The sequence below is a fragment of the Colletotrichum siamense genome (genome assembly GCF_013390195.1).
Source record: "Colletotrichum siamense strain Cg363 chromosome Unknown KSG_Cg363_contig06, whole genome shotgun sequence".
Lineage (NCBI taxonomy): Eukaryota > Fungi > Ascomycota > Sordariomycetes > Glomerellales > Glomerellaceae > Colletotrichum > Colletotrichum siamense.
Genome location: NW_023501019.1, coordinates 4,225,043 through 4,243,650, shown reverse-complemented (window position 1 = coordinate 4,243,650; position 18,608 = coordinate 4,225,043). Strand labels below are relative to the sequence as shown.

The window sequence follows — 18,608 nt, the reverse complement described above, 5'->3', positions numbered from 1 at the left end:
TGGAGTACCTGAGGAACCAAGCGGTGAAAACTGGCGTCTGAGGACTAACGGCCGACAACATGGGTGGAGTCGGAGAGCATGGGCTTGACAAGGTTAGCAAGGACGATATGGGACATTCGGCTGGATGAAGCTGTGCATGTCGTGGAGACTTGATGTATATTGATGGTTCAGTATTGTGAAGTCCTTCCGTATTTCGAACCATTTGAAAGAGCATTCATTCCCTGATGGTGGTGCTGTTGCCATTCTCACGTGGCTAAGCAGACCAGTCGGAAGTAAAATGGGAACCGAAAAGAAAAGGCTTGCAAGGTATTACATTCTAATCCACTTCATATTGCCAGCTAGTCTTGTTGCTTTTTTGCCCTTGTCATAATCACTACGCAAACAAAAGGTCTATTCCGGCATGTGGTACATACCCACTGAATCTCTATCAATGCATGCTGGCTCAGACTTGCCTTTACGACGTCATTGCTGGTAGCCTTATTTATAGAGCCTAGGCGCATGCCTTCCTGCGAAGGGTTACTGCGATGCAGAAACGCACAGCGCTGGACGCATGGCTTCGGCGACCACCAGCTCGGAAGTATCTGTGGATCATCACAGCCAGCTTTCGGATGCACTTGCAACCCGAGTAGAACATCAAGGGGCGATGAGCGTGGTGCCCTTGGTCTTTCCGCTTTCCATCTTGGCGGTTCTTGAACCGAATTGGATCTGGCTAATGGTAAGCCGTCTGCTTGACTCCATCAACTCTCCATCAGGGAGGGACTTACAGCTCTCTTCTTCTCCCGAGCAACGGAAGCCATCCCGAGTGCCTCCGCTAGAAGCCTCAGAACCCTCTTCCCAGGCTCGATCTCTCCCTCCACCTCGCCGCGGCCGTAGTCGCACTTTTCCCACACCGGACACTCGATCGCCCACCTGACGAAGTCCTCGTCCAGGTACGGGAACCGCACCTCGCGGCTCCAGTGAGCCATAGCCCTGTCGTCGCGACCCAGATTGCGTTTTCCGAGGCGGCCGACGTCGAGCTTGAGCTCCTCCAGCAGACCTGGGTAGCTTCTCCTTGAGAATGCCGTGGCATGTCGAACGTAGCCGCCAAAAAGCTCATCTGCTCCGAGGCCGGAGAGGAGTACTCTCGCGGGGGTAGCGTAGTCGACCGCGGTGTCGGAGGGGTGACTCTGGGACTTGCCGATGCCCCGGGCGGCGAAGTACAGTGCGTAGGCAATAGAGAGATCCATCTCGGTGTTGTGGGGGTACATAAGGGAGATCACTTGGCTCCGGTGGGCGAGGACTTCTTGGTAAGGAATGTCGACCTGCTCCAGATTAGAATTTGAACGCTCGAAGCGGTTTGGATGGACTCACGGCAACGAACCTCCACCGACGCTCCGGACAGACTGCGGCCAGCTCGGCGAAAGACTTCCTGCCGGTGATTCTGTCGGGACACGCCTCGTAGAGGTTAACGCCAGCGGCAGAGTTCTCCGCCTTCGACGCGAGACGGGGGTTCTCGAAAGCAACGTTGATGAGGTCGATGCCTTGCTCCGGCGGCAACAGGTCACTCGCCATGCGCGCCAGGACCGTGCAGTCCAAGCCACCTGAGAATAGTACAGAGATTCGCGTCTCGTTTCCTGCATCATGGGCCGGTGGCTCCGGCACGTTCAAGACGCGCAGCTTGAGCGATTCAGTCAACTGTTCTCGCAGCGCCTGGACCGATGAAGAGGTCGCAGTGAGCGGCGGGACGTCCGATGGCGGTATTGTGGTGTTGAAGACACCAATGTTGAGGACCTATCATCGTAAGTAGCAAAACGAGACCCATCCCATGGTGACCCATGACTTACCGTACCCTCCTCCTCATCAGACCAAGGCCGAGGTGCCAAGGGAACATTCGGATCGCTGTCAAGTGATGCAAGGTCAACCACGTAGATGCCATCCGCCTCGACCTCAGACCAATCCAGCGACGTGCTCTCCGCGATGCTAGACAGCCTCAATCCATCCTTTCGATTGAGTAGCAATGACCGCCTCCCGAGACGGTCGCGGCCAAAGTAGAGCCGAGATGACGACGCGTCGTAATAGGCGAACGCGAATGGCCCTTCGATCGTGCGGAGCGCGTCCAGCACTGCATCTTCGCCCGCGGCGCGGCTACTGGCCGCTACCAACAGGGCGAAGACGGCCTCGCCATCGTTGCCTTCAACGGGCTTGCCTCCAATCTTCCAGGCCTCGCCGTTCCAGCACAGCACCGAGCCCGACGACGCGTCGCGAAACGGTTGCTTGGTGACATGGTCACCGCGCAAAGCCAGCACCGTTGATGTGAAGGTCAAATGCAGGGGTTGCGCGTCGGCGCTAGAGGGTACTGCTTGGGTGCGAACTTCACCAAGATGGTCCGGACCGCGTTTGCAGAGACAGGTGCGTGTTTCTGTGGGAAGTGCCAGGGAGTCGTCGCGCGAGACGACGACGTGAATGCCACACATATGGGAGCCCTATGCAGCCCTTTTCAAGACCACTGGCGCGTTTTCGATCCGAAAAGAGTCGTGCAACTCTGTCGCGCAGGCTGTGGGTGATTTAGGAGGCAATACAGTATCGTGGTGGAAAAAAGACGCTGCTCCATGCTGCCGGAGATTTTTCGGCGCCAGCAACACGCACGAGCCACCTGCAGCAAAGTGGATGTGCCGTCGCACAGCACAACAGCACGGCAGTGTTCCGGCCATCAAAACCATCATCTCCCTCATGAACGGATAAGATCATGAGGGACATGTACGAAAGATCAAAAAACTGTTCCGACACCGAGAATCGAACTCGGAGCTTGACGGTGAGAGCGTCAAATGTTAGCCATTACACCATATCGGAGGCTGACAGGACCATCCGATATTCCAAACCATGAAGCTATTGGCTGCAGATCGCGGAAACACGTCACACGTGGAGCCTCTTTGCCTCGCTGTCAAGCTGTTCAGGCAAAGGAAAAGGCGGGCACCGCAACAGAGAGAAAACACTTTGGTAACATGGACTTACCCTGATGAAGAGATAAGCACCACTTCCACCCTGACGGGCTTTTGGGCTCTTGCAGGGAAGAACATCTTCATCGAGGACGTAGCCGTGGCTGATATAGGTGTGGCGCCGTGGCTGGTTTTCGGGTGACAGATGTGCCCTGGGTAGATCAATTGCTTTGCGCTCAAAACACTCACTGGTGAACAGATGTCGAACAACATCAGTGATTGCTATTTGCGAAAATATCGCATGGTATTGTTGCAAAGTGCTCCTCTCCTCTCCCGCCATGTTCGAGAATACTCTCAAGTTGCGCCATCCGGGGATGGCGCAGCGGATGACGGGAGCGAGCGGGGCGCGATGATGAACCGCATCGACAGAGCGGGCAGATGACCAGTCTCTTCCGGGGAGATCTGGGGAAAGCCCCCATTTGTGTTATGCAATTGGAACGCGAGCCGCGAAGACCCGAACTTGGCGATCATGGTCAGCCCAGCGTTGGCCGACAACATCACGCCACTCCCCAGACCACTCCCATCAGGCGACAGTGCCATCATCATCGGGCGAGCGCAACGGCTCTGCCATTGACATAAAATGGCCACTTTTTCCCCAGAATCGAAATCGACGCTAAGACAGCACCATCGACAATGGCTTCAAGAAAGACATGCCAACAGCTATGGCGCATTCAGCCCACCACAAGCGCTCTCATAAACCGAAGCATCACGAAGCCCGCGCCCATCGGCAGACTTCTGCCGGCGGCGACAGCAGCACTCCCCCCGAAAGCCCGACTTACAACTCAATGCCGGCAATCAAATTTATCCTCATTTCAACATCAAACTCGCCCATACTCAAGCCATTCTCCTGAGAAGACAGAGCACCCGATCCCGAAATGGACGCCGCCGAAGGACCCCACTTCTCGGCCCGTGGTGGTTCTCGGCGCGGGGGTCCTTGGCCGCCGACTGGCGGTGATGTGGGCCTCGACTGGTCGGCCCGTCATTTTGCAGGACATCAATGAGAAGGCGCTCTCGTCTGCTGTCGTCTATGTTGGCGATGCCCTGACGACTGTTTGCGCGGTCCGCGAGTCACATCCCGGCCGCGTCACGACGAGCACTGTTCTCGAAGAGTCTTGCGGCGCCAACCCCTGGATGGTCATCGAAGCACTGCCTGAAGACCCTGAAATCAAGCGCGAGATGCTTGGAAAAGTCGACTCCCTGGTGCCAGAAGACTGCATTATTGCCTCCAACAGCTCAACATGGCCGACATCTGCACTGAGGACGCTCATCTCTCGCCCCGAACGCCTTCTCAACACCCATTACCATCTTCCGCCACGCAACACCTACGTGGAGCTGATGACGTGCGGAGCCACCGACAAGGACCTCATGCCCTTCTTGAAAGAGCAGATGCGGAGCGTAGGATTCAACCCGCTTGCGTTGCCCCATGAGTCCGTCGGCTTTGTCTTCAATCGCATCTGGTCTGCGGTCAAGTCAGACACCCTGCGTGTCCTTCAGGCAGAGCTGGCTTCGCCCCGAGACATCGACGCGCTATTCCGAGACTTCTTCCACGCCGAAAAGGGACCTTGCGAGAAGATGGACGAGGTTGGCCTAGACACGGTTTGGCAGGTGGAGCGGAACAGGGTGAACATGGGCGTCGTGGATCCGAAGAAGGCGGGGTACACGGACTGGTTGGAGGAGAACTACATCTCAAGAGGAAGACTGGGAGAGAAGACCGGAGACGGACTCTACTCTGCGGAAGAAAGAAGGTTGTTGGCCCAAAAGAGAGCATTGGCAAAGAAGTCTTACCTGAAGTTGCGCTAACGAGTTCATTCATGTCTTTCTAGGTTGCTTTGGAAGGAGTTGGAATCCATGAAGGAGGGTGACAATGGCGCTTAGGCAGTCGGTATCATAATGCAAGCTTCCTTTTATCTAAACTATCCCATTATTCTATGGTCTTGAAATGTGACTATAGTCCATGTTGTAAGGCCATCATGTTTGAGGGCACTTGTTTTCCTATGAGCTGCGTGACTTAGGAGAGAAAGATCTAGATGAATCAGCATCTTGCCTTCCTAAGGGGGGAATATCATAAGCGCAGCTCCTGCCCGTGAAGAAGTCTTGAAGAAGTTCTCCTTCTGACGTGATCGGAATTTGTCTCTTCAGCTGATCAACCTTACACCGTCAACACAAGATGGCCGACAGAAAGAAGAGGTGCACAGGATCTCCTCGGACGGATGCAGTCGCCGAGTTCTTATCTGCACAGGAAGCCACCGCAGGCCTCCAATCCGAATGCCTTTGGCTGCTTCTTACTTATGAATCGATCCGCCTCAGAGATGAAGGATTGCAAGTTGACGGAACGCAGCCGCAAGCGACAGACACCCTCGAAGACCAGGGCATCCTCACTACAACATCATCAGCTGCAAATGATGAGGCAGATAGCCACACCATGCATGACGATGCCGCCTTCATCTCGCCCCCCTCTGCGGCTTTGGCGTTCAAGGGTGCCAGCTGGGACTGCCTTGGAGATGCAATGAAGTCCCTTTCTTGTGGCAAGGCCTTCTACTTCGACTCCCGTGGCGACTTGGTTCTGAAGGTGGGCGAAGCCTTTCACGAAGGCGGACGCGAATTCGTTGTCTGTTCGAGGACTGTTGCGCGATGGTCCAAGGTCTTCAACGCCATGTTTTTCGGCGGTTTCGCAGAGTCTGTCTCTTTAGCTCGCGACGGTACGTGGACAGTTGCACTGCCTGAGGACAGGGCGGCTCCCGTCTTTCTCATCCTGGCGATCATTCATGGCACTCACCAGCCCATACCGATGGTTTTGGGACGCGATGAGCTCTTTGACCTCTTGATAGTGACAGAGAAGTACGATATGACACATGTTCTTCGACCGTGGGCTTCTCAGTGGGTTCAGAATTTGCCCCTTGACAACTCCGAGAACACTACGGGCCAATACCGCGACGTGTGGATTGCCTGGGAGCTAGGTTGCGAAGCTAGCTTTTGCAAGATGCTCAAGGACATCTTGTGGGACTGTCGCGTGGACGATTCTGGTCAGCTCATCAACATCCACGGTGTGCCTCTGAGCACAGTTCCATGCCTGGAGCCCTCCAGTATTCTTGGTATGAACCCCATCGGCTAATGTTCCTGTCCGCCGAACCACTACCAACATTTCTTTTTGACTTATAGACTGATCAGGACTTACAGAAAACATTTCCATCAAGCGAGCAGAACTCATAGAGAGGATGATCAACTGTCTCCGCCGAGCAATGAAGACCTCCCTTACAATGAGTCGCTGTGAGGAAGAACTTGCAGAGACACGCCATTGCAATTGCTCTGACGTTAGGTTCGAGAATCGATCCGCCTTCATAACAAAAGAGGACTGCGACGACCTATTTCTTGGCAGAATTATTCGCCGTATTCGAGAAATGGGATTGGAGGAGTTTGTTCTGCCGCGCGCCACCTTCTCTTCGTATCTCGGGAGTATTCATGATCTATCGGATTTGATCCTACTCGAAGATGTTAACGGACACGTTGAGGGCCACGATAGTTGTGACCACTGGATTATTGTCCAAATAGAAGTTGAGGAGATGGTCGACAACTTGTCGTCCCCAGTCACGGAGACGCACCTTGAATACTTGCGAAACCAGGCCAAGAAGACAGGTGTTTAGATAGAGCAGACTGCGTTCAAGAAGGAGGAGTTGATAGACACCGTTCGCGGTTATGAAAAAACCCGAATAAGAACGTCTTGGTTGTGTCTTTCTAGAAATATGTTCAGTTGGCTGCTTTTTCTTCAGCCAGGCAGGTCTTGTTTTGCTCCGCCAATGCGGATCACAGGGACGAAGACAACGGTGAAAATGTCTTGTTGATTTCTGTGGCTAGCGGAAGGTGTTATTCTGGGACTGGATAAGTAGAAACCTGCAGAGATCCATGGATGACCCATTCGTTGCTCTTAACAAGGACGGAGCTAGTTCGTAAAAGCAATGCTGGATAAGGTACACTATGTTCTCCATACTCAGGCGGCTTCAATTGACTTGCTGTCATGAGAAATACTAGTGGTCTTTATCATCTTCGCCGTAATTGTCGTTATTGTGGTCGTGGATACTCGTTTTCAAATGGCTCGGGAGGCTATTTGCATCAATACTCGACACCTACAACCCTAGCTGACCTATCATTAGTTGCACGATCTTATCATTAAATTTGAAAAGAATGCACACAATATTCTGTGCTGATGAGTAAAGTACAAATGTCACCGGCGAGGTGATGAGGGGAATCTCATTGTGGTCTGCCCAATGCATGTCGCAGCTGCTTTGCCTCCCAACTGGAACGATATGATAATGCATGCATGTTCCCCCATAGGACTAAGATCGGTCATTGTTGTTCTACTCCACTGGTTGTCGCATCCCCGATTTCAAAGCTTGATCGTCGATGGTAGGCCTCCTGCATTAGCCTCGAACCCCGATACCTGTTGAAATGACTGATTGGCCATGAACCCAAGCCCTGCCATTCCTTAGCTGTCACCCAACAAGGGTGCCCAACATCGCGGCACACTATAAAGATGCACACAGCAGCCGTTGTATTACGTCCATTCGGTTCTACCACATGTTTCAAGCAACGCGTCTCTAGATCTTTACTTACTCGGTATCCTGCTGCCCTCATACAACTAAGTGCGACACCATGAGCCAAGTCCATGAAACATTGGGCAGCATCTTTGGTCCGCCATCAGGATTTACGAGGGATGAGAGCAAGAAGCAATGGAGCCTGTAAGTATTACAGAAAGCTCATATACTGCGAAAACTGACAAAGTCGCTCTTCGACATACAGGTCACTGAACTTCAGCTATATCCAAGATCCAGCCATCTGGGAATGTATCAAACCGGCCATGGAATCACTCGCTGGCGGGACTGCTTTCTACTTTGACTCTCGTGGTGACTTGACTCTAAAGGTTGGAGACATCAGCGACGAGAAGTTGCGTGTGTACGAGTTTGTTGTGTGCTCAAGGTCCCTTGCACGCTGGTCTTCCGTCTTCCGTGCGATGCTGTTCAGTGGTTTCGCTGAGTCGCGGCCGAAGGACAATGCGCCATGGACGATCGAAATGCCAGAAGACTCTATTTCTCCCGTTTTTCTACTTTTGAGTATTGTGCATGGACACTTCCAACACATACCCAAGAGCCTTCCGCAGGACCATCTCTGCCAGTTGTTGGTTGTTACCGAGAAGTACGATATGACGCAGACTCTAAGTCCGTGGGCCTCAACATGGTTCCAACCATACGCTGCCACGAACACATCATCAGCCGATGGGGAAGAGATTGTCATGTGGATCTCGTGGGAACTTGGTCATGAAGAGACTTTTTGCAACTGCGCGAAGAATTTGTTGCTCAGGTCGAAAATCAATGACGAGGGAGAGCTACTTGACAGCAACAGCATCGCTCTGAGCACTTACACGTTCCTCGAGCCTCCGGGAATCCTCGGTAAGTATTCAAGAACAATCGAAGCTCTTGTTTTGGTGTATGCTCATGCGCAACGACGATAGAAACGATCGCCGCGACCAGAGCAACGGTCATTCACGAGATGACCAGAGTGCTCTACGACGCTATCGAGGTTGCACTGCAGAATGACAAGTGCGTACGCTCAAGCAACAGTAGATATGGCTACAACAGCTGCAGCCACCGTCCAATGACATCGGATCAATGCATCAGGCTGGTTCTCGGCTCCCTCATCCAGCAAGTTCACAAGATTGGCCTGCAGGATGTGGCACTTTTGCAGAGCGCCACGCCCAAGTATCTCGGGAGCATCAACGACCTATCGTCGGCGATTCAATCGATCAAGTTCTCATTGGATGATCAAAACCACAATTATTGCAACCCATTGCAAAATATTAAGGATAAGGTCGCGAGTCTTGTGGCCAACATCGAATCCCCTGTGACTGACAACCATTTGGAATACTTGCGAACCCAAGCGAAGAAAACTGGTGTTTGACGTTGCTTCGCAGAGGCGTCCAAGCAGTCTTCGCTGAGATTGTAGGTTTCTGAGGGTTTTGATTAAGAGAGAACAGTTTGCTTGGATCCGCGAAGCGCTGGGCTATTGGTCCCAGACGACGGCAAACCTCCCGGCATGGCGGATTCGGGATTGAAACGCGACTGAGTGCGCAGGTAACATTGATCAATGTTCTCAATAACAAAGAATGGAAATTTGAACACCCTTTGCTGGAGCATTGATGCGAAAGAGTGAAGGCGCTCCAACCTGGAAGTTGCTTTGTGGGTAGTAGCTGCCGAATGTTGGTCTGTCACCGGGCAGAAGAAAATCGAGGCGAGACTGGTTGCATACCTTTGTAGTTATGGTCTCCTTCAATTTTACGCATGGAAGTTAACGAATGATATGGGCAAGATGGCAGTCGCGCAGATACTGGCACCTTCCTCAGCATTGCCAGTGCCACCATCTACCGTGCTCATTAACCTCAACTTCCATCTTTGCACTCGCAAAGTCCCAATACCATAAGACAACACTTTTTTTTACGACTACCGACAGTACGAGTCTTGTTAGACATAGCCATCATAGAGAGCCGCTGGAAGCCAAGGTTCGTCAACGTCCCATGCAATGTCCAATTTAGGCTGACACGGGCTACAGATAGGTGGCCATAGAGGTTTCTCTGTGAAGCCCAGGCCATCCTGGCCCTCGAATATTTCCCCGTGAGAGTGATACGGCCGTCAACAAGGTGCGCCTCCAGGCGGCAAACTGCGAAGAAGAAAAGTTAGAGGGGAAGAAAGAAGGTCATGATCATGGCAGCCGAGAGTTCTGACATAGACCAACATAGCGATTACAGCACAGACGGCATGTGGGAGCTCCTGAAGAAGAAAGCTGTCTTACCGACCGCGGAGATCTTCTCGGAGTACGAGGGAGATTTGACGCTGGTCGTAGGACCACCGCCGCAGCCTGATATCCAACCCGGCCTGGACAACCTGTCTGTCCCAACCAAGCACGAAAGTCGAAGATTCCGAGTCGATTCAAAGACAATGGCCACAGTTTCGGATGTTTTCGATTGTATTCTCTTCGGCGGCTTCGCCGAGTCAAAGCCTGCAGCAGAACCCTGGGTCATAAGCCTGCCTGACGATAACCCTTGGGCCATGTTCTTCATTGTTGCGACCGCCCATGGATACTCCAGCTACATACCGGAATGCCTTGGCACCGATGAACTTCGAATTGTCTTACATCTGATAGACAAGTACGCCGTGAAGCCCATTCTGGCCGGTTGGCTGCAGAAATGGATCTCCGAATGTCCCGACCACCACTCTCTGTCCCAAGATGTTGCCTGGCTCATTGGCCATGAAAAGATCTTCACCGATCACGTCAAGGCGAGTTGCGAGAATGCCCGCATTGACGTACGAGGAGACCTCACCAACCAATCATCGCTTGCACTATGCTATTACGCTAGTCTTGAAGGCTTTGATCAAGAAGGTTAATGAATTCTTGGCAAGCTCTATGCGTGCTCCAGGCTGACATCCTTTGTAGAGTCCATCACGCGTACCAGAGGGCTGTTCATTTCCCACCTGATCCGATATCTAAATGTAACACTCAGTTCGTCTCGAGTCAGAAATCTGTGCGAACGCCGGGACAAGTCGTGCGACGCGATGGTGTTAGGATCTTTGATAGAGGCCTGCGACGACGCCGATATCATACACAGTGTCGCATCTTTGATGGCTATACGAAGGCTCCGATTCGTTGGAGAACCTCTATTCTTAGGAACCGTGAAGGAGCTCATTGGCATCATTAAGAGGATATCCAAGTCGATTGTGTCGACACATATACCCGGGTGCAACCCGTTCCACGGCATTGACGAATTCGCTGGGGGCGTTTGGCGCAAAATTGGCTCACGCTTGAACTCAGAGACTCAGAATCGTCTCCGAAAGAATGCACTGGTCAGTGGATTAAATCTGAAAGCAGTGGAATGACCAGAAGGGTGACTGGGGCTTCGGTCGAACTTGGGGGTGGACAGCTTGTCGAGAACAAAGTAGCATGCAGCAGCTTCGGTTATGATGTCTTATTAGCTTGCAGTGGAGGCCACTGGGCCAAATCCGAATGATTGAATACGAGAGCAAGGTCGGTACTTCTAGGGGCTAGCTCTAATTATTAGAACCTGGTGGGTTCAATATAAGGGTTTTTTGCAACTTTGATGGGAGGCTACAAAGTGGATTGCGACGAGTGCGTGTTCACCATCATATTTCTGGAAATTCCCTACGCAGTGTGCTTCGAAACAGGTTGTCAAATTTTTGTTTTGTTGGAAACTCACTGAAGAATGTAAGTCAGCGCGCAGAGAAAACGCCGAGCGTTAGGTTTGCTTCGAAATTGGCAGCCAGATTGTGACCCGGTTCCTGACCGTCCCGAGATTGACGCTAGCTCTTCGTTGGCTTCCATCTCATTCGAGTTCTTTTGCACCCAAAAACCTGACCTTTGTCTCGAAAGGCTGGTAGCTGCAGAGACGCGGACTGATGGTGGACTGGTTTGCTCAAACGGAAGACAGACGGAAAGAGGGTACCCGCTACCTTCCTCACCGGGCGACTTTTCACGAGTCCGACTGAGATTTTCACCTTGTGCCATGACTTCACCCGCCAATCCTTCCCACAACTCCATCCTGCCCAAAAATCTTCAAAACAACGCAATCTTTCCTTCCTTTCTTCCCTTCTAACTTTTCTTCCGCAGTTTGCCGCCTGGAGGCGCACCTTGTTGACTACTGTATAACTCTCACGGGGAATAATTAAGGGCTAGGATAGCCTAAGCTTTATAGAGAAACCTCTATAGCTACTTATAGGGGTATATAAAGAGAGCGCGAATCGCTAGAGAATAAGTATCTCCCTCTTTACACTACTATAACTTATTATACTAAAATACTAAAGTAATACTATATTTACTACCTCTATAACTACTATTTTAAGAGTAATAATAGCTTTACTTAGCTTATTAGAAAAAAAGAGGATAATATCTATAAGTTTTAAAATAAACGTTTTTTTCTTTAAAACTATAATAAATTTAAAGAAATATTATTCTTCTATTATTTACTAGTATACGTTATCCTCTGCTAATATAGCTGTAATAATCTATCTCTTCTCAAAATATTCAACAAGTTCGAAGACATCGCAACGCAAAACGCATTGCAGAAACGTCAATTCCCACAGACGACAAAGCGGTGCCTGCCCTCTGGAGACCGATCCAGCCATGCAAAGGTAGGCATCCATCAGGCGGCCTTGCGCCTTCCTTCTACTAATGCGGACGTGCATAGGACGACCACGGGTCGGGCGACCACGTATTATGCGAACACGAATTGGGCGGCCGAGAATCGTTCTTTGGGGAAGTTTTGGGACATAATCAATGCCATACTCCTCAAGAAGGGCATAGTTAGCATCCAGGACGCTACCGTGCCAGAGATTGTTTCATCGCACGCCAAGTCTAGCAGCAATGGCAACGAATCCCCAGACAGCGACGATGACGATATGTGGCGATCCCTGGATGAACTCATAGGGCCATCTAACGAAGTATACCACATGGCAATCTTGCGCGACAAGCAGTTTGGAGATGTCACCTTGAACATTGGTGGCGGTGCGGCTCAATCAGACGACGAACATCCAAGATGCGGGAACGAAGGAGACCGTGAGATTCAGCTGGACGGAACAGACATTGCCGACCTCTTGTCGATGTCCACCACTACCATCTCCGAACTGGAAGGAGCTGAGATTGTGAAGACTCCAGCCAAGGCCATCGTCATCAATTCCAACCTCGCCGCGATATATTCCCCCGTCTTCCGTGCCATGTTGCGGACAAACTTCGCTGAGTCAAAAGTCAACAACAGCCGGGAAGAAAGTGGGTCGTGAACCTACCAGATGACGATATCGAGCCGCTGTTCTTCCTCTTGTCCATGACTCATGGCCGATGGGAGAACATACCGAAAAAGATTTCCATCGATGAGTTGCATGATCTTCTACTTACGGCAGACAAGTACGACATGATGCGAATCTTTCTACCTTGGTACTTGCACTGGACGGCCCGCTATCAATTTTTCGGATGGCATGAATGGGATTGGTCTGTCATGAGCCTGCCGCACGTGGATCTCCTCCTCTGGCTTGCTTGGGAAACTCGGATGAGGGCAGATTTCGAAACTATCATCTTTCGAATGAGCTACTGGTATCGCGTCAACGACAAGGGTGAGCTGTTGGGCCTGGATGATCTGCCCTTGCAACTTCGAGGTACCTGGAATACCGACGAGGTCATGAGTAAGTTCAACCTTGAACTCACCCCACGACTTTTCTTTTTAGCATGTTCTGACCGATGGTCTCAGAAACCATTTCTCAGTTGAGGCAGAGAGGAGTCGATTACATGCACCGCATCTTCCACGAGATACTTACGCGTGCTAGCCAGTACTCTGTGTGCACCGGTCACCAGACTACAACGTGTAAGGTGAGCTGTGTTGCAACGGTTGTTGACGCCTACAATGCCGTAGGTATTGGCAGCGCTCCCATGCTGCGGATTCACACCGGCGACTTGGCGGATCTGATGAAAATGATCAGAGATGTCGGCGATCAACTGCTCTGGTATGCGCATTGCGACAACTTGTACTCCGGCCGGTTCAATGTGTACGATGCTGCAAATGGACTTGAAGACTATGTGCGGAGCCTCGTGACTCTGGCTGGAACGAACAATTACAGACCCTATAGCCGCCGGGTACCGCTGTCAGATTGGCGTACTGAGCCTGCATGATGCAACATGGCTGCATTCAAGCGGGCCCGTCACACCTTTGCGAATTCGATAGCCGCAGTTGATGTGAAGCTTTTGAGCCTGGGCGGAATCTGGACGAGATGGCTGTTGGATTATTACTACGAAATTGGCACGCAATCTGGAGGAAGAGAATGCCCAAGATGTTTTTGAAGGCTTTGTTGTCTTGCAAGAAAAGTTCGAGTTAATTTTCTGTAGCCCATACGCTGGCATTTGATTAGTAGTGAGTGTATGCCTCGCGTTGTCAAATGTGACTTGGCTGTGTCCATTCAAGCGCGTAGGCAACGAGACCCATACGTTAAGAAAGATTTTTCTCAGACTACATACGTTATCGGCACCTCGAATCTCCTAACATGTAATCTGAAACCTGCCCTGGGTGTCACATGGTCTTGGCGACATCTTTAATTCTCGTGGGCCAGAAATTCTCCATCATATCGATCCATCTCCCGAACGCGGGGCTCGAAGTATCTTTCAAGCAGCGGAAGAACCAGTCATCATGCTCGCCTGCCTGTATTCGATGCTTGCTCTGTATATGTCTCCCGTCAGTGTACTTCGACAAATCTTGCGTGATAGAAAGGTTGATGGACCTACCCATGACGACACGGGATCGATGAAGAACTGAAAGACTTGACGACGCTCGTCAGAGTACATGGTCAGCACAGGGTCTACAGGTTTGCCCTCTTTCAGGACCAAGATGAGAGCATCGCTGAGAGCCACAGCTTCCATCAGACAGTTGCTCAACCCTAGACCACCAATGACCTGATGTTCGAAGACAAGGCAATCAGCGTTATGTCTCCCACAGAAAAAGTGTTGCTTACGTTGTTCACATGTGCAGCATCTCCAGCCAAGAGGCACCGTCCGTGTCTCAATTTGGAAGCCAAGCGTTGATGGATGGGGTAAGTTGCTGCTCTCTCAATGTTGTATGCGAGTGGGCGTGGGCCAGCCCAAGCGCGGTCGTAGTGAAAAGATATGTATTCCTCCGACAGCAGCTCTTGTTCTGTCTTTTCAGTAAGCTCTTTTGGGTCGACGGCAAAGGTCAGCCTCCACTTTGTCACCTCGCCGATGACAGGTGGCGTAAGTGGGGTGATGATGGTGTAATGTATCGGTTCCATCAGCAGAGTAGTTGTTGTAGGACTGTCTTCGGTATTCTTGAGCCAGACGTCAGTGGCGATGAGCTTCTCGGGCCAGGTGTGGCCTGGGAAGGATATGCCCAGCAGAGATCTTGTCCGCGACCGACCGCCATCCGACCCAACGAGAAAAGATGCTGTCTGGTCCTCGAGAAGCCCTGTCTGGACGTCCTTGACTGACACCACCACGTTTGAACCGGTTGAGCCGTCGTCCAAAATTGCAATTAATTCTTTGTTGAAGACCACCTGCACATACCCAGTCTCGAGAGCGCTTTGCATCAAGACCTTTGTGAGCTCGGGTTGGGCCATGTTGAGCATGCTGATTGCTGGTGGTCTGACAGGTGTGCCAAGAGGGTCATGGTTCGGGTCTTTGGGGAAAGACCCAACAATCTGGCCCGGAGCCTTTCGATCGTTCCCATCTGAAGTTGGCGGAAGACGTATGTCAAGCCCGGTGGATCGAAAACCGCCGCCTTTGATGATGGCTTCCCATATTCCAGCGTCCGCCAGAGCGAACTGTGGTTGGGGATAGAATATACAAGCTCGAGGAAGCTGGGACAGACCGCTCTCCTTCTCAAGGACGGTAACGCGAATCCCTGCTTGACCGAGACGCAAGGCAGCAAAGAGGCCAACAGGACCTGCGCCGATGACGAGGACCTCAGCACTGACTGGGAGAGAGCCCATGATGACGGGCAATAATGAAGTATTTTGGGTACGTGGACTGTATCGAAAATGGCGCGGAGGTTGACCAAAGGAAGTGATGACCAAAGAAATTGTTCTTTCTTCTTTCCGATCATTTTATGACACCTTATATTGCTTTCTTCCCTCACAGACAACTGATTCTATCTGGCTCCATAACGCCGCGTTGCTTCTGCAGGGCAACACAGGGTACAGTATCTACCATGATTGTGATACGACCGCGATGGTTTCCGTGATGAACATTGCCTACGAAACGAGGTACCAGATTTGCATTATCATGGCTTGTCATGATGCGATACCGAACCGTGGCCGAATTCATCAGTTCAGGGCGTACGTAAGCGGGCGGCAATCAGGATATTCGGGGTCTGCCTCAGTTCCGAGCTACTTATCAAGGCACAACGTGGAAAAGCCTTTACTTGGACGGCAGGTGGGCCAGGCAGCGCGCCAAATAATGGGAGACTACGGGCTTAGCCGTGGTAAATATCTAGCGAGCAAACTCTATCTGGCACCACGCAGCTGCGTATCGCGGGTCGGCTCGAACAGTGCTGCTGTCCGGACCCCAGTAGTATCCAGGGTCGTCACTAGACCAGGACCACTCGCCTCGTGGATCTACTGGTTCAAATCAGTTTTTTACATGCCACTAACCATGTTGAGTCAGTTTCGTCTGGGTTTGCCAAGCTCTGGCTCTATCTTCGGGACTGTTGCACGGCAAGTGATACCCTGGTACATGTCTTGAGCGCCTCAGTCACAGCCGAGAACTTTTGATGACTTTATGTCGGCATGCTAAGATAATCTCATCGAATGAACGACACTCTGGGCCCACTTGCGTCAGTTCTCTCATAGCATCACAATTTCTTTCCATTGAAATGCGATGCAACTTAGTTGCGATGTGACTCAGCAATTCTGCAGCGAACAATGTGGAGCGAGTATTTCGACGGAAAGGAGACAAGTCGATAATCTGGTAGACTAGCTATGCCAAAAAAATCGTGAAAACTGGGCTGCTGATAACGTCTTGTACAACCTTCCGCTTGATGACAAATACACGTTGTTGCGTTTAATCCCATTCGATTGACACCTTTGGCATCACAACCTTAGGCCCAAGACCGGCCACATTTACAGCAGCAAAGCAGCTCGCCGCAACAATGATCCAGCGCAGCAGTATGCCTCGGCCAGAAGCACTTCCCAGTCTGAACATCTTCCAAGCCCATGATCTCAACCCCAAGACCTGTCTTCCGTGACGATCGAAATCCGGCTTGACATCACTTAGCCACTGTGACATCCTCAGCTCCGACTCCAGGTAGGGCATGTACCGAACACGAAAGATCTTGTCCACACAGTTGGGGGTCTCTGCAATTGTGCGACGATGAGTGAAACAGTCAAACGACGCTTTCCCACGGTAAGAGCCAGAGCCAGAGTAACCTACGCCGCCGAAGGGGAAGGTATGGACCGCGGCGTGCATGAACGCGTCATTGAGTGTCGCCCCTCCAGAGGTAACACTGGAAAGTACTATTCTCAGCATGTCAGTTGTGTCCACAAAGAGCTTTTCTAGTATGGGCACGATTGCTTACCTTTCTCGTTTTCCGATGGACTGCCGAAGGTCATCAGTGCGAGTGGCGTAGAGTCGGTCTCATTTGCGACAGTAATCGCATCCTCAAGATCATCATATGGCAAGATCGCCCATATCGGACCGAAGGATTCCTCCTGAATCATGATATCATGGAAATCATCGACAAGAACGGCCGTTGGCTCGATGTAGAGGTCATTGCGGTCAGTGTCTCCCCCCAAAACCTTCTGGCCCCGCGTACTATCAAGCATGTTCTTCATCCTATCAAAATGTTGGGCGTTGATGATGCGGCAGAAGTCTGGGCTCTCCTTGGCGCCTTTGGGGAAGAATTCGGAATATGACTCTCGTAGAAACTTGACAAAGTCCTTGACTAGTCCTCTCTCGATGAGAACGTAATTGTGGGACACGCAGACTTGTCCGGCGTTGAGCGTCTTTCCCCACAAGAGCCTTCGGGCAGCAAGACGAAGGTCTGCATTGCTAGTGACAAATGCTGGATTCTTGCCGCCAAGCTCTAGGCATACGGGCGTAAGCGTTTCTGAAGCCTTCTTGGAGATGATCTTGGCAACGTTGACCCCGCCAGTATAGAGAATCTTGTCCCATTTCTGGTCCAGGAGAGCAGTGGTCTCAGGCACGGCGCCGTTCACGACCCTGTAAGAGTCAGTGTCCAGGTAGTCCTCGATGATACCCTTTAGAACCATGGCCGTTGCCGGGGCGTTCTCAGAAGGTTTTACAACAGCGGTGCAACCGGCGGCTATTGCACCAATGAGGGGACAAATGTTCAGCTGCACCGGAAAGTTGTATGTTCCAATAATAAGAACCATGCCCAGGGGTTCTTTTCGGATTCGCGGTCGAAGAAGCGAAAAAGGAAGGAAGACGTCAATGTTCTTGTCATCCTGTACCCATGTCGTCAAGTTTTGGATGGCGAACATGCAATCCGAAATGCTCCAGTCGATGTCAGAAACATGAGCGTCATGGGGAGGTCGGTTGAGATCGTGTTTAAGGGCCTCCCGAAGCTGACCAGTTCTGTCTTTGAGTCCCCAGTATAGCTTTCGAAGTTGGATCAGGCGGTATTCCACATTCTTTGTCTTGCCGGACTTGAAAGTGGCCTTGGTCGCGCTGACAGAAGCCGGTATGCTTGCCAGGGGAGTCGATTCAAAAGGCGGAATCTTTGTCGGTTCCGAAATTTCTTTGTGCGCCATGTTGAAAGGATCTCAGTGGAGCTCTTCGTATGATAGGCAAAAGAGAAGACAATGGAGGACAGAAACGCGCGTATACAGTGGAACGGCTTGCTGCAATGCTTGCTCCAGCAGTTGCTGAGGCGTCATTGGTAGTGGTTTACATACAGCTTCTCTGGATGGTTTCTGGAGCGATCAATCCCTCCGCTACACCAAGCTGACAAATTCAATGCCAATGTTTATTCAACTCAGACGGCGCAAGACGAAATTTTGACCCTGTCGTTTGGCCATGTAGCTGCCCCCGGAACTATGGGTCTTGCAACCCTGTGAGAAAGCGGCC

At 51.4% G+C, this 18,608-nt stretch overlaps 7 protein-coding genes across 7 annotated transcripts; 4 read left to right on the top strand and 3 right to left on the bottom strand.

Annotated features, from left to right (window-relative positions):
- Window positions 1-633: 633 nt before the first annotated feature.
- On the bottom strand, window positions 634-2,453 carry CGCS363_v010129 (Asparagine synthetase domain-containing protein; the record flags this gene model as incomplete). Its single annotated transcript, XM_036641978.1, has 4 exons — window positions 634-705; window positions 765-1,301; window positions 1,351-1,770; window positions 1,824-2,453. 4 exons carry the CDS (start codon window positions 2,451-2,453, stop codon window positions 634-636), a joined length of 1,659 nt encoding a protein of 552 aa, XP_036492908.1.
- A 1,155-nt stretch (window positions 2,454-3,608) lies between these two features.
- hbd (3-hydroxybutyryl-CoA dehydrogenase) lies at window positions 3,609-4,775 on the top strand (the record flags this gene model as incomplete). The annotated part of the gene is made up of 1 exon (XM_036641977.1): window positions 3,609-4,775. The coding sequence occupies one exon, from the start codon at window positions 3,609-3,611 to the stop codon at window positions 4,773-4,775; it is 1,167 nt and encodes a 388-aa protein (XP_036492907.1).
- Window positions 4,776-5,142: 367 nt separating this feature from the next.
- On the top strand, window positions 5,143-6,087 carry CGCS363_v010127 (uncharacterized protein; the record flags this gene model as incomplete). Its single annotated transcript, XM_036641976.1, has 1 exon — window positions 5,143-6,087. One exon carries the CDS (start codon window positions 5,143-5,145, stop codon window positions 6,085-6,087), a length of 945 nt encoding a protein of 314 aa, XP_036493087.1.
- Window positions 6,088-7,622: 1,535 nt separating this feature from the next.
- CGCS363_v010126 (uncharacterized protein) lies at window positions 7,623-8,924 on the top strand (the record flags this gene model as incomplete). The annotated part of the gene is made up of 3 exons (XM_036641975.1): window positions 7,623-7,708; window positions 7,770-8,416; window positions 8,479-8,924. The coding sequence occupies 3 exons, from the start codon at window positions 7,623-7,625 to the stop codon at window positions 8,922-8,924; spliced, it is 1,179 nt and encodes a 392-aa protein (XP_036492902.1).
- An 800-nt stretch (window positions 8,925-9,724) lies between these two features.
- CGCS363_v010125 (uncharacterized protein) lies at window positions 9,725-10,405 on the top strand (the record flags this gene model as incomplete). Its single annotated transcript, XM_036641974.1, has 1 exon — window positions 9,725-10,405. One exon carries the CDS (start codon window positions 9,725-9,727, stop codon window positions 10,403-10,405), a length of 681 nt encoding a protein of 226 aa, XP_036492901.1.
- A 3,680-nt stretch (window positions 10,406-14,085) lies between these two features.
- pnpA (Para-nitrophenol 4-monooxygenase) lies at window positions 14,086-15,514 on the bottom strand (the record flags this gene model as incomplete). Its single annotated transcript, XM_036641973.1, has 3 exons — window positions 14,086-14,232; window positions 14,298-14,465; window positions 14,525-15,514. The coding sequence occupies 3 exons, from the start codon at window positions 15,512-15,514 to the stop codon at window positions 14,086-14,088; spliced, it is 1,305 nt and encodes a 434-aa protein (XP_036492900.1).
- A 1,069-nt stretch (window positions 15,515-16,583) lies between these two features.
- Window positions 16,584-18,292, bottom strand: ylo-1-1 (Beta-apo-4'-carotenal oxygenase; the record flags this gene model as incomplete). The annotated part of the gene is made up of 2 exons (XM_036641972.1): window positions 16,584-17,035; window positions 17,098-18,292. The coding sequence occupies 2 exons, from the start codon at window positions 18,290-18,292 to the stop codon at window positions 16,584-16,586; spliced, it is 1,647 nt and encodes a 548-aa protein (XP_036492906.1).
- Between the last annotated feature and the right edge of the window lie 316 nt (window positions 18,293-18,608).